Below are 14199 nucleotides of genomic sequence, written 5' to 3'. Positions count from 1 at the left end.
AGAGAGGGTTTCTCCGTCACTAGGACCCGCTGCGGTGGCTCAGTGGCTAAGGCGTTGTGCTGCTGAGCACGAGGTCGCGGGTTCGATTCCCGGCCGCGGCGGCCGCTTTTCTGATGGAGGCGAAAAGCGAAAACGCCGTGTGTACGAGATTTCGGCGCACGTTAAAGTGGTCAAAATTAATCCGGGGCCCTCCACCACGGCACGCCTCATCGCCTGCGTTGCGTCAGCGCGTTAAACCCTACAATCGAAGCCTTACTAGAGCTGTTTCTCCCGCTTGCTCTGAGCGTAGGCTCGGCATGCCAAGGCCAAGGCATACTACGCTATACTAGTGTAGCTATAGTGTTGGTAAATATTAACCACACAGGGGGCTTGGCTGCGCCAACCAGGGAATATCGTGCGACAACAGCATATGCTCCTGCCCATAAAGCGTTGTCCAATACCCCACTGTGGGTGCCCACAAATACACCCTAGGACACAAGACTTCAGCGCTGGTCAAGCAATCGCAGGTTGTCTAGAGTAATGCGCAGCCCTCCAGTACAAGTGCTTCTCAGCCCAGGCGTAGCCTTGCTGCGTTGAACCCCGGAGACTTGGCCCAAAGTCTTGAGTTACCAGGCCTGTGCACTCTTGCGACTGCCTTCGGACTCGATTGAGGAGTGCATATGAAAATCGAGTGCCGTATCGCGTGCCAGGCAGCCTGCTGACAGTTCGGTGCCCAACATGTTCCTTCAAACAGAAAGGCCCAACAGAGGAGGCGAACTGCGGTGCGCCGGGGAGGCTTGGGAGAGCGTTTGATTGCGGAGGAGAGTTCACATTTGGCCCTGAAGTGTCAGACCAAACGCCGCAGTGTCGTGTACTACACTCCGTTACTTTTGAAAATGATATTCGCCGTTACGCTTTCGTGCACAGACGTTACCTTGGCATCCTTCCTAGCAGCGTGGATGAGCAAGGCGGTGTGACAGCGTGTGGGGGGCAGTGTTATTTCATCTCAATCATAGCTCACGCGAGGTCAGATGAAAAGCACCACCGTGATCCCGTTTGTCTGTCTGTCAGCAGTGGCATTTGAAACGGGAGCCGGATCGTGGGCTCATGGCAGCCGGCTACGTACCACACCCGTACGCTGAAGTAGACCACAAATATTTGATAAGTAATGCTCCCAATGTATTGCAACCAATCAGCGCTTCCGGTGATGGCATACGGGGCGGAAGCTTTGGGTATGTATACTAAGCAGCTTGAAAGAAAGCTTAGGTCTCCCACTGAGCCTTGGAACATAAAAGTCTAGCGGTAGCACTTGCGCATAAAGATGCTTTCTGGATTAGCGAACAGTGTCAGGTAGACATATGAGGCATGCAGGTCGTGTGATGCGAATGACGGACAACATTCGTTAAACGAAATGACTACCAAGGGATAGCAACTGAAATAGGGAAAGACGAAGGGCTGTGTGGATGGGTGAAGTGCGGGGGAAATAATGGAATCGAAAAACCCCCGACAGGAGTGATCTTAGGGAGAGGCAATCGTCCTGCCGTGGACACTGATGAACTGTTGATAATGCTGATAAATGCTTCCGGCAATACAAAGTGATCAGTAATTTCTTTTCCGCTACACGTTGTGACTGTATTAACTGCGATGTTTTCTCTTTTCGTTTTCGGTAGCCCCCCTCTCTCCTCTTTTTTTTAACTCTAAGGGCGATCACAGCACTCCAGCTGTGCTTCTTCAGGTAGTCATTACGAGAGATGTGATCGTACGCGTTAATTAACCGCATTCGCATCTAAGAGAGCAAAAGAGATTCGAGTGTTTATTGAGCGCTAACTGTGCATATGCTGTAGTGCGCTTGCTCGTGGCCCGGATTACTGATAAACGCTCTGCACACACCTCGAACGCGTACCTGGCAAAGAATCGTGCGTGGTGGTTGCGAGGGCATAGAGGAAGATAAACATGTTGCACTGATAGCAGATACCACTTGACGACTGTCGCTTGTGTCTGAAAGTGGCGGAGGCGCTATGTTATGGGCGCGAAAACTGTGCTAGTTTCCATGCCCCTCCATTTATATTTTGCTTCGCCGGCTGTGTAGATGTTTATGTGAACTGCGGGAATTTGCTAGCCAACAGGTGATTTTTCACTGGCACGTTGGGATTTGCAGCGAATGTCTGAATTTCTTTTTTTTTTTTTTTTTTTTCATGAAAGCTGTGTGACGAGTGCGGACTGATGGGCTAGTTGGTATTTCGGCATTTTAGAGGCACAGCGCTCGAAGTCTTGTTTTACGTGCGCTGTGCCTGAAGAGTGTGAGACGAGCAGCAGTTATGCTTTCCCAACGTTTTAAAGACGATAGTCTTTCTTATAATATTGGTATGTGTCTGCTCCCAGCCAAAAAAAAAAAAAGCTTGATTGATTGATTGTAGGGTTTAACGTGCCGATGCAACGCAGGCGATGAGGCGTGCCGTAGTGGAGGGCTCCGGATTAATTTTGACCACCTGGGGATCTTTAGCGTGCGCCGAAATCTCGTACACACGGGCGTTTTTGCTTTTCGCCTCCATCAGAAAAGCGGCCGCCGCGGCCGGGAATCGAACCCGCGACCTCGTGCTGAGCAGTGCAGGGCGTGGGAGAAAAGAGCTCCAGGCATTCACATGGCAGGGCTGGCAGTAGACTATCGTCTTTCGATGACATTTGCAGTGAAGTTAGCCGGAGCGCATCCAATTTGTTTTATCGCGCAGGTTACTGAACATGCCAACAATAATTTACCAATTGGCCACGGAGGAAGCTGTTAAAGTTTTTCTGCCAGAGATGCCAGGTAAAAACAGTGGGGCAGAAGACGCTGCGGTAAAGACCCTGATAGTCAATTATAATTTTGAGTGTGTTCCTCCGCGTGCGATAAGTTCCGTAGTGCGTGTTGTTGATATATTTTGGTATCAGCTAGGGCAACGACGGTGTTTATAGCCTGCATCTGAGTTAGCCGTGTTTAAAGCCGGCGCTGGTGGCTTTAATAAGCCACCAAGCGAAACTTTTTTCATTGTTAATTATTTATTGTGACACATTTTCATAATAATTAGGTTGGCAGTGACAGAAGCCTTCAAGGGTGCTTTTTGCCATAAACAAAAATATTGGCAGCCGTTTCCTGGGCCTTCCCAGATCTTATACCCGAATTTCAGGTTTTTGTAGCGTTTCTATATCATGGACTGTAATGCTAATGGCTGCACTTTGTAGGCCACCGCGTTGCCACCCGGCTTATGGTGGTGACACAAACTCGACGATTGTTCAGAGGATACAAAAAATGTCGATCAATTCCTGGAAGGAGCGACATTTCTGAGGAAAGTTGATATAAACAAAGGGACTAATTGAGTTGAAAAAGAAATGGAAAATTTCGAGCTGGATGGGATTCGAACCAGGGTCCTCCTGGAAGCGGGATGAGCACGAACATTTCGACTGCACGGACATTCACAGGGCAAGCTCTTGTGAATGTCCCCTGTGTTCTTCCTAGTTTGTAACCTATCAGCGCAGTCGAAAGGAAAGAAGTACCTACTAGCCCCAATCTTCGCGTTGCCTAGCACGGAACCTCCGGACGTCCAGCACAGCTGGATTATTCTTGCCGAATATAAAGGTGAACCGAGCCAAAGGGTTGTGGCCTTCGACTTTGCGTGTTTGCCGCACGTACTCAGTACTACGATGAACCGGTCCCGGTACGGTTCCCGGTACACCTGCGCATGCGCACAACCAGTTTTTTCACCTCTGCGCACGCGCAGTGGCGCCGGTCGCCTACCGGGTATCGTACCGGGACCGGTTCTCCGCTTTGCTGTAACTCTTTAATGATGCATGTACCAATTAAGTGAGGAGCAAGGCACGCTCCCACTGATAGCGAATGCGTAGAGCTCACCAGGGCGACCGGCCAAGCCTCTGAGTCACAGTAACTGATCAGGAAGAAAACGCCGCGAAGAGAAAAGAACTGTAATAATGATGGGAGCACACTTGCGCACCACTAAAGACACGCGCCGCTGTAGGCACCACGTCCTTACCATGCACGGAATGAACGCGCTGCCGTCCATGCGACACATGTTTCGCAAATTTCATCAGTGCGGTGCATACCAGGATAGACTCTGACCCATCTACACTAGAGCCACTAAATTTATTTAGTGACGCTAATCTACACCGAGCAGCTTGGAGGAGTGGTGGCACACGCTATGCGAGTAAATTCGTTCAAACATTCAACACTAGTGCTGTCGCATTCACTACGTCATAACAAGTGCTTAGGTGTCGTTGCGCCTATTCGTTTCAACGCGTTCTTTGTGTGTGCGCGTGCGTGTGTTTGCGCGCGTGTGTGCGTGTGCGCGCGCGCGTGTGTGTGTGTGTGTGTTCCGCTCACTCGCTTGACAAAATAATTGAGTAGGTTGCCCGCCCCGCTGGCTAAGGCGTTGCACTGCTGAGCACGAGGACGCGGGTTCGATTCGCGTGGCCGCTTTTCTGATGGAGGCGAAAAGCGAAAACGCCCGTGTGTACGAGATTTCGGCGCACGTTAAAGATCCCCAGGTGGTCAAAATTAATCCAGAGCCCTCCACTACGGCGCGCATCATCGCCTGCGTTGCGTCGGCGCGTTAAACCCTACAATAATCAATAATAATAATAATAATAATAATAATAATAATAATAATAATAATAATCAATCAGTAGGTTAATAAGTGTGTGGTTTTAAAAGCCAAGCTTTCTATGTTTCACTGATCCGTCCGTGAACTCCGAAAGTGCACTGCAGGAAAGCCAACTTTCTCTGACTATGATGATGATCGTGGAAGCGGCTCAAAAAAAAAAAAAAGCGCTTCCCGTGGTCCGAGTCGAACCTGGGTCCTTCGCGTTATGAAGCCGACGTCTATCCAATTGCGCCATTTCTACACGGTCGAAGCAGTTTGAATTGGAGAGGACACGCAAAATTAGAAAAACCATGTGCCCCTCGCTTTATAATAAAGTTTTCTACTACTACTACTACTCCATCTAACAACGACGATGGTTGAACAGAAATCTTTGCTCATGCAAAATCAGATGTCGAATGGTCAAATTCAAAGCTCAATGATTTAAAGTGCAGTCCATCTGCGAGTAAAAACTATAGCGTATTCAAGCACACTATAGTCCAAACTCAGACTACCACAAGGAATGCCTCACGAGAAAGCTTCGCATTAAACCATCGTCGTCGTTGGACGGAGGGGTGCATGATTTTTTTTTTTTTGTACTTGATAGAACAGCTCACAAAGATGCCTCACAGCTAGTATAAGCAGTGGGATCGAAATATGTAATGTTTACCCGACCCAAAAACCGTACTCGGTCAGTGGGGGTGTCGCTAGCCTCGGCGGTGTGTTGAGCGGATGTGAAGTTGTGCGCTGTGTCTGCAACTTTAATACGTTTGTATAGAAACCGAAAAATGAACACCCTGGCTACTCCCTGGCTGGCTGCTCGCTAGCTTGCTTTAATTGTATTGATGATGATATCTAAAGGCTTTGGGGTGATGGCCGATGCCATTTAAACCGCACGAGTTATTTGGCTACCAAACTCAGAGGAAAAATAGGTTGCAGCTTTATCTAATTGCACGGTATTTCTTGTCCGATTATATGTATACGGTTAAGTGATGGCCTTGGATATATATGGGTGTGTAATTTTCATTTTGTTTGCTGCTGCTGCTGCTTGGTATAAAGGGTGAAAGGAGGGATGGTTTTCTATATGATAGTGGTTTTCTACAGCCTCGCTGTCACTGTATTTTTAATGGCAGAAATTCTTATTCATATTAGTGTCACCACCTTTTCCTTTCTTTTTTCCTAGAAAACCCTAATTCCCTTGTGCTAATTTCCGCGGTAGGTTATAATTTCCATTGCCCGTAAAACACATTGCGTCATAAAATTAAGCGTTCTCTCCATTTCGTGCTGAATGGGTACTTTGGCATTTACTTACAATGTGTTCAATTGTCCCGGAATCCTTCCTATGGCATACACACTTTTGCCCTGCTGCGGGCTTCTTTATGTAGGTCCTTGCTCCCCGAGGCAGCCAGTTTGGAACTCAAAAGGTAACTCGCTTCCCTTTGTGTTAGTGTAAAACTTTTTTTCCTCGGTTCCTCACTTGTCGGCTTTATGGGCCTTATTTGACTTTGTTTCCATCCTGTGTGCTCACCTATCTGCTTTTCAATTTTTCTTTCGATGGCGCCTGATATTCCATTTGCACCTCCAATGTTGTACTTCGTCATCAGTTTTCTAGACCTCTTCTGCCATGGGATGTCCATGCCTTCGGGGGCACATGGGTAAAGTGGCACTCAAGATTGTCTGGCTTGTGTTTGTTCGGCTACACACGTTTTTCCATGAAAAAATTAAAGAAGTGCCGCTTCTCACGCACCATCCTCCATGCCATTTGGTGATGTCAGTTGTCACAACATAAACATGGAAAAAGATGCTGCATTCTGCATCAAATATGGTTTTTTCTGGGTATATTGAGCCACGGTTGCACCAAAATCGAACTTGGGGAAAGCGAGGAAAAGAAGACTGGAATGCCCGGTGATCCCCATAACAAGGCACTGGCGAGCTGTCACCTTTTAAAAAGTGACCTTTTTTCCAGGGGCAATATGAGACATCTTATTTCGATGTGGAGGCATTGAAACCTGTTTTTCATTTTGCTATGGATTTTCCCATACAGCTGAACACGCGCCGCCTAAGTAAAGCGTCCACACTACCGCGAGAACCTGGGAGGATATATACAGCTTCACTGTAAAGAATGCAACGGTTATTGCATTAGCAGAATTGGTATTAAAATGAAAACACTTAATACGTGTACATGGAGTATTTCTCTGTGAAATTGGCTAGATAAATGCCAGTTCTCTTGCCAGAGGATTTGAATTGAACTTGAATGCAGTTGGGGTTGTGCGAGCTGCCGGTTTGGAGGGACCTTTCGAAGCAGCCCCCGTAATGGCCACACACGGGATGTTTGTGCAGGCGTGAAGATGCTGCAGCAGATCCTGCGGGATATGTACATCGACCCCCAGCTGCTGGCCGAGCTGGACGATGAGCAGAAGCACATCCTCTTCTGCAAGATGCGCGAGGAGCAGGTGCGCCGCTGGGAGCAGCGCGAGAAGGAGCTGGCCCTCAACAACAAGAGGAACGGCACCAACACCAGCAGGCCAGGTGCGAGCAGCTGCGTGTACTGGCGGCCAGTCCACTTTTAGGCAGCAAGCGGCCCATGCTCCGTATAGACGCTAAAGCAGGAGCCAGTGTTGACAGCAGCTGTCCTTTTTCCATTACTTTTTCTTTTTAAAGACTAATCTTTCTTGGGCTACTTAAATGCGACAATTCTGGTCTGTCTTTCTCTCTACCTGTCTATCCCTCATTCCAGCCACCCGGCCAAAAGTTAAAAGAACTCTTGAACGAGACAATGCAATGCGCAAAGCATTTGTACACTACTAACTCTGGTACCGTACTCCAGACTTGTCAACATTATTCAGCAAAAAGAGCACATTGAGCATATTTAAGGAAATACATCAATACAGAACTAATACTAGCAGTGTTCTTTTAGTTCAAAATAGACATGGGTGTGATTTTTGTGGTAGAAAACAATGAAAAAAAACTCGTTCAAAACAATATTTTTACCACAAAATACAGAAGGCTCGTGCTATGGTTTCATGGCTTGAGCGCTAAGGGCAGCTGAAGCAAGTGGGGCCAACAGACAGTGCCCCAGCAGTGCGAATGCAAAAAATTGAATTCAGCAAATCGTCATTGTGTTTATCATGTGAGGACCAAGAGAGTTGGGCGGGGCAGAAGGGAGGCAGTAACGTAGCAGGAGCGGAAGAAGTCTTTCGACGGCATTTGCAACGAAGTGAGCAGAAATGTGGCCAATGTTCTTGGATCTGCAAAGCAGAATGTAGGAGACTATGCTGGAACTTGATTCAGATGATGTTTTAGGTGTGCACCTTTTGTAACCGTGGCAGTTTCTGCATTTGCACATGGTGTTGTTTGTCAATGGAGTGGCTTTTAGTTTTGCTAACTTTCCCATAGCTGGCACTGTTTTTCTCTTGTTTGGTGGTTTGGGAGCCATTGCTAGTGGATTGCAACGAATCTTTGTTGCTTAAAGAGGAACCTTATGGGCTTTCTTTGTTTTACTGAAAGAAACAGTTTTAAAGTGCCACAGCCCTGTGGCAAGAAGGTCCAGTTTCCCTACCAAATTTGGTACTTGCAGCAGTGTGTGTAAGTGCATGTAGAAGGGTATTTGTAAGGTAGGCAGTGTAGGCTGTGCCAAATACAGGGAGCCACCAGCATACAGTACAGCCTTGTTGTGGACACCCTGTGCAATGCTTTGAAATGCGAGTTGTCGTGTCCCACAGGAGTGGTGAATGTGTGTGCCCACAGGGAGCAAGCGGGTGGACTTCTTGCTGGGCACGGACGGCAAGCCGTGGACATGGGTGATGGGAGAGCACCCCGAGGACCCCAGCATCGAGGAGATCCTTGAGAAGGAGACCAAGGAGAAGGCTCGCATCCAGGCTGCACAGGAGGCACTCCTGCTCAGGTGGGGCTTCTGGAAATGGGGGGGAGGCTGGCTTCATGGCTTGCTCACTTGACCCAAACCTGGAGAGAATGCACCGCCTGGTGGATTTTGGGCAGTGCTGTTCCATGTTTGGGACTTCCCCCTTCCCCCTTGTTGTACTTTTTACCTTCAGTTCTTTTTGAAAAAAGAAGTATTGAACTGTTAGAATATATCTAAAAATTTACAACAGATTAAACTAAATCCTCCTATTTCACACAGTGCTACCTATTTTCTTGGTGGCTCCTGTTGAATAGATTTTTTCAGAGCTTATGAATGCGCATTAGTGCTGATGAATAGCATGAGTGCCTATGAATAGTATACCTAACGTAACCACATTAGCCCGATGGCAAAGTGGGACGGGAGCTTAAGTGGTGGAGGGAAGGGGGAAGCATGTGGAAGAAGTCAGAATGTTGCATTCTGAACAAAGTACTTGTGATATGCCATCTGTCCCCACTCTAAAACTGCCTTCTTTTCTTCATGTACATAATAGGCTACTTTGCTCTCAGCTGTCCTCTGTACTTATCTGGTTCATCCTTCATTTCTTGTTTCTCTTTCGGTTTTCTACAACTACTGCCTGCAAGTCATGTTCTGGTCAAGTGTCTTTTCTCTGTGATATAAGGTGATGTGATCTGCTTAGCTAACAATTAGCGTTTCGGACACATTTTCTAACAGTGCAACTGGGCCCAGCTGTTCAAGGTTTTTGCTGTTTACTGAGCAAAAAAAGCACGCGTATTTAATTGTCAGAGAAACAAAAGTCCAATCTTGAATTTCTCCCTCTGTAACTTGGGAACAGAAACCAAGAGGAACAGGAGCAGCAAAAGCAACAGCAGCAGCAGCAGCAGCAGCAGCAGCAGCAGCAACTTCAACTTCAGCAGCAGCAACTACAAGAGCAGCAGCAAAAAGAAATCGTTGTGGTGCCATTGACGCCTTCACCGCCTCCCGAGATCCCCAAGGATGGCATAGACGAGGTTGTGCGGCTTCGACGCAAGAAGAAGCCCCTGGAAGGCTGCTTCTCCCTCGAGAAAGAGGTGGCTGCCCTACTGCAGGACTCGGTGACACTGTCCCCCACCCGGGTCGCCCCCGTGGACCGCAACACGTGGCTGTCGCAGAAGCAGCAAGAGATCAGGGTGAGCGAGTGGTTCCCAGCATTGGTTTAGTTAGGTTAGGCCAATCCCACCAGAGGAGCAAGTGTCCCGTGTGACTGTTTCTGCACGAGTAGCCCTAGCGTGCTCGTCTAAGGGTGGCTCCTTCTTTCTCCTCTGCTCTCAGAACCGGGAGGAGAGTCTGAAACAGCTGATGGAGCAGCGCTCGAATGAAATCTACCAGGAGATCAAGGCACAGCAGCGCAAGAGCATTGAGGCCGCTGAGCGGGAGAGTATGGTCCAGGAAGAGCTGTGGATCGAGCAAGGTATGTGCAGCCTTCTTTTGTTGGGAGTTGTTTCTGCAGCTCTGACTCCTTTGGATGGGTTTAGGGGGTGTACCAGTGGAGTTTTCGCTGCACCTTTTATATCGCGGTGCATTTAAACACCCGGTAATGAGTGGGGATGTGTTTTGGTGCGGTGAATCCCGGGATGCAACTCAATTGGCAACCCAACTCATCCAAAAGCGCCATTAGTGAAAGACAGAGCACTTGCCAGTTGCTGTCGTCACTTAGTGTCTCTCCCTTAATCTGTCCTGTATCTAGGTAGAGAAATTTTCCACTAGCCCAACTACATTTTTTTATGACGTTGTGCTCTACCTTTATTTATACTTTGGTGTTGAGAGACACTTGCTGCAAAAACAAAATGCTGTTTTTTGTCCTTAATTGCTGCTGTGAGTGCTTGTAACTCCCTCATAAGTATCCGACACTTCTACTCCATTCTCAAGGTTGTCTTATTGCAAGAAAACACTGACGGTGGACGAGGTGCACTGAGGGGCACAGAATACATGCCCCAGCCTTTCTTGTCGCAACATAGATCTTCTGAATGATTATATAGCACTGCTGTAGTCTTTTCTCTTCATTGTGCTCAATGTAAGCATGAGCCTATGTAACTGCTGCAATACTAGCACTGCTTTAAGCCTTGCAGGCTAAATGGGACTGTCAATTTGTTATTCTGTAGACACATTGGCAAAGATTGCAGCACAGTCATGTTTATTTTTAGATTTGGTTGCTTGGCCGTGTCACTTCTAGCTCTGGCTGGGCTGGTTTTTTTATGAACTTCTTAAAAAAAGGGACATACCTCGTTGCAGAGTCTGAGAAACCAGAGTTGAACTAAAAAAATGTCACCATTTCCCGATGACATTTAGGAGCATCAGATAGATTTTAAAGTGAGTTTATGCATTGTCTTACCAGATTAGTCTAAAATGCATATTCTCTGTTGAGATTTAAGTGAAATTTTAAGCAAGGAACTTGTGTTCTAAAGTGACTTTTTCTTTGCGTCTTCCTCCCCACTGATTTGCTGATGACACATTGGCATGCAAGCTTGCAGGGCTACATTTTGATAATGTACAGCACGTTTAACCTCCAAACCTGTGCATGAATTACCGAAAATAATATGGTAACCATGAAACGGATGGAAATCAAAATTGTGCGGGCTGAGATAGCGTGAAGAAGTACTGCAAACCTCATCGTGTTGTCTTTCATGTCCCTGTTCTTTGTCGCACTGTTATTTATTTCAATATTGTAAACCAGGGTGACGGTGTTATGGTACTACAGTTGGTGTAGTGGCTACGAATGATGCATGTGGTTTTCTGTTCTGCTGCTTGTTACAGATAAACTAGGGCTCTAGACTTCTGCTTAAATATCCAAATAATACATTACATGGGTCAGGCTGAACAATGCAACCACAAACAAGACATCGCAGAATCCTCTTCAGTGTCACATTGAGATGGTTCACTGAGAAAGCTTCTTTGAGTGTAGAGCTACATTGTGCAGTGCGAAAGAGCTGATTGGGTAGTTTATGCTTTAGAATAAAATTTTGAACCAGTGCCATGTGAATATCTGCTGGGTGGACAGCCTTAGCATGGCGACAAAATTGCAAATAACAATGACTTTTATAGCTAACGCCCACACGTACTGTTAGGTACATTACCAGCAGCCAACAAAAGCATCAAAAATTGGGTGTGCAGTTTGAGCGGGGCAAATCAGGCTTCCCACTTGTGTGGCCGGAGACTCAACATTCGTGGAATGTTGGGGTGCTTACACTTTTTTCCCTGCGTGTTCCCCTTGGTGTGAACAGAGAAGAAAGCCAAGGAGGTTGAGAAGCAGATACGTGAGATAGCTCGCATCGCCCGTGAAGAGCACAAGAGGGCGCTGCATTTTGGAAACGGCACGGCCTTGGCAACCGTGGATGACAAGGACACTGCGGCCGTGATCAACAGCCCCAACGGCAAGCCCCCTGTGCCTCCCAAGGTGGTGCCACCGCCCCTCCCCACCACGCCCCCGCCCAACGTGCTGCTCAATGGCGGCAGCAATGGCATCCCAAAGAACAGCGTGGCCACCACTGTCACCACCACCGTGACCACCACCGTCATGCCCTCTCACGCCACGTCCAGGTCAGTGGATGGATGGTGTCGCACTAATCTGGTTGAGTAGGGGCTCTAGACGTGGGCTGTGGTCCATGCAAATTGGCTGTGACTGTGAAAGCTCAGCTGTCAGCCGAAGGGCTTATGACTTGGGAAATGGCTGGACATGCCATGTTCCTAATAGTCTCGGTGAGTTGTGTAGCAGTTGTACATTTCTGTACTTTCCTGGTGGTGCGTGTGTCTGGTAATTAGAATGTTCTACTATAGTGTGAACGAAACGACGAAGAGAAGAAATGTGACAATGCAAACACCTCTGTTGTCACTTTTCTCATCTTCATCTTCATGTATGTGTGCTGTGGCTAATCCCTAGCGTGTTTTACAAATTTGCCTACATTGCACCCACAAAGTGTCCCTGAAAGATGTGTACTTTTTGCAATCTGCAAGTGCACAAAATGGGCATTTATGCAGCAAACACAATCAAGCCTGGATACAAGGAACCCCTCCAGTGCAATGCAACTAAAGTGCTTGCTATAGCATGAGTTAGTTATAATTTGACTTTTCTTTAAAACCACACATAAAGGACTAAATAGAGCAGGAGCAGCATTGCAGGTTTAAGTAAGAAAAAAAAATCTGGGGGATTCCATGCATAGGTGGGAGTTGTGTATACTTGCGCTTGTTCACTGATTTTACTGCTGGCATGTTTTCAAGGTAAATGTAGGTTTCCACATTGTTGGAAATGTCGCATGGAAGGATCGTAGTAACGATGTGGTCCACATCCACAGGCACATTAATGATTTTTCTAACAATAACAAACTGCCCCCGTGCATTAAGCACTTGATTTTTATGCGCTGTTCCACTTGTCGGTTCTGGCCGTAGTGCTTACAATGCTTGTCGTCTTTCATGGCTGCCACACATCGTTGCCTTAATTGATTCAAGCCTATGAGCCAGCCTACATTTAGGGTCTACTATTTTTGGTCGTGTGAAGGTGATTCTGTTGGCCACGCACATTTTTAAGATGCCAGCTCCAAATGCAGAGCACATGATATACACAGGAAATGTGAAACACCTCCCTGGTGGTATCGGCTGCGATGTGCATAGGTGAGTGCTATCTGGTGGCGTAAGAAACTCAGAAGCAGCAGTTCCTGGAAAGCTGGGATAAGAAGCAAGGAAAGCTGCACTTTAGAAAAGAATGACACATGAGGCTCTTACTGGCATAAACTAAGATTGAGGTCCATTTCAGTAGCCCTCTGTTTGTCAAGCTGTTAGTGTAGTCGTAGGTCAAGCGCCTCGGCTTGAGCAAGGCTATGAAGCCTAAAGTCAGCAATGTCGATACTACTGGAGGCTCATTAGTTTCTTCTGCATTGTTTCTACATGCCACGATATCTAGGGAAGGTGGTCACACCTTTTGTACAATCACTTTTGTAGAAATGCTTTCTGGATATCTGCCTCACCGTCAGGGTCTCCCCATAGTTGCCTGTACTGACGGCCTCTGGCCTGAAGTCTGGGCTGATATTCTGCGTGTCGTTTCCACACACATCATCTGGGTGACACCAAATGTCAGCTTTGCGAAAGCAGTTTTTGATTTCTGCAGGCCTGATCTCCACCCACAATTCCTTCAGCATTTTCATGGCATGTAACAGCGAGATAGATCCTGGTGATGTGGTTTTGTGTTGAAGGTCCATAGATTCCTATTAACATATTGCTAAAACACTGACAGTAATAAAATTTTAACTTCATAATTGCACCCATGCCGAGTGGCGGGGGTTTAGCCTTGGCATTTGGTTGCAGAGGCATCAATTTAAAGGCTTCCAGTTGCATACCCTAGTGAAAATGTTCAACTGGGAATCCAACTGGTCCCAACTGGTCCCAGTTAAACTGGGTTATGGAACAATTCCCAGTTGGGACCAGTTGCAACTGGTCCCAACTGGGACTAGCTGGGAATTCCAGTTGGGACCAGTTGCAGCTGGTCCCAGTTGCAATAAATCCCAGTTGGGACCAGTTGAAACTGGTCCCAGTTGGGACCAGCTGCAAGTGGAATAGCTGGGAATGGCCGCAACTGGTCCCAACTGGGACCAGTTGCGGCCATTCTCACCTACTCCACTTGCAGCTGATCTCCGGCACTCCCCGTTCCACAATCATCTGCAGCGGGACGTTTCTCCCAACTGC

General features: G+C 47.4%; 1 protein-coding gene across 3 annotated transcripts in view; it reads left to right on the top strand.

Annotated features, from left to right (window-relative positions):
- The window catches only part of LOC144172655 (SH2 domain-containing protein 4A-like), a 488768-nt gene that overhangs the window by 447987 nt on the left and 26582 nt on the right, over nucleotides 1-14199 (top strand). For all 3 annotated transcript variants that reach the window (XM_077701295.1, XM_077701293.1, XM_077701294.1), the window contains 5 exons: nucleotides 6948-7136; nucleotides 8355-8511; nucleotides 9323-9656; nucleotides 9799-9937; nucleotides 11748-12063. In XM_077701295.1, coding sequence (XP_077557421.1) covers nucleotides 6956-7136; nucleotides 8355-8511; nucleotides 9323-9656; nucleotides 9799-9937; nucleotides 11748-12063 — 1127 coding nt within the window. In that variant the 5' untranslated portion in view covers nucleotides 6948-6955. The remainder of the gene's footprint in view (nucleotides 1-6947; nucleotides 7137-8354; nucleotides 8512-9322; nucleotides 9657-9798; nucleotides 9938-11747; nucleotides 12064-14199) is intronic.

This window comes from Haemaphysalis longicornis, unplaced genomic scaffold, assembly GCF_048455015.1.
Source record: "Haemaphysalis longicornis isolate Haplotype H1 unplaced genomic scaffold, Haemaphysalis longicornis Haplotype H1 scaffold_25, whole genome shotgun sequence".
Classification (NCBI taxonomy): domain Eukaryota; kingdom Metazoa; phylum Arthropoda; class Arachnida; order Ixodida; family Ixodidae; genus Haemaphysalis; species Haemaphysalis longicornis.
The sequence above is the reverse complement of the archived record's forward strand: the minus strand, read 5'-3'. Positions and strand labels throughout refer to the sequence as shown.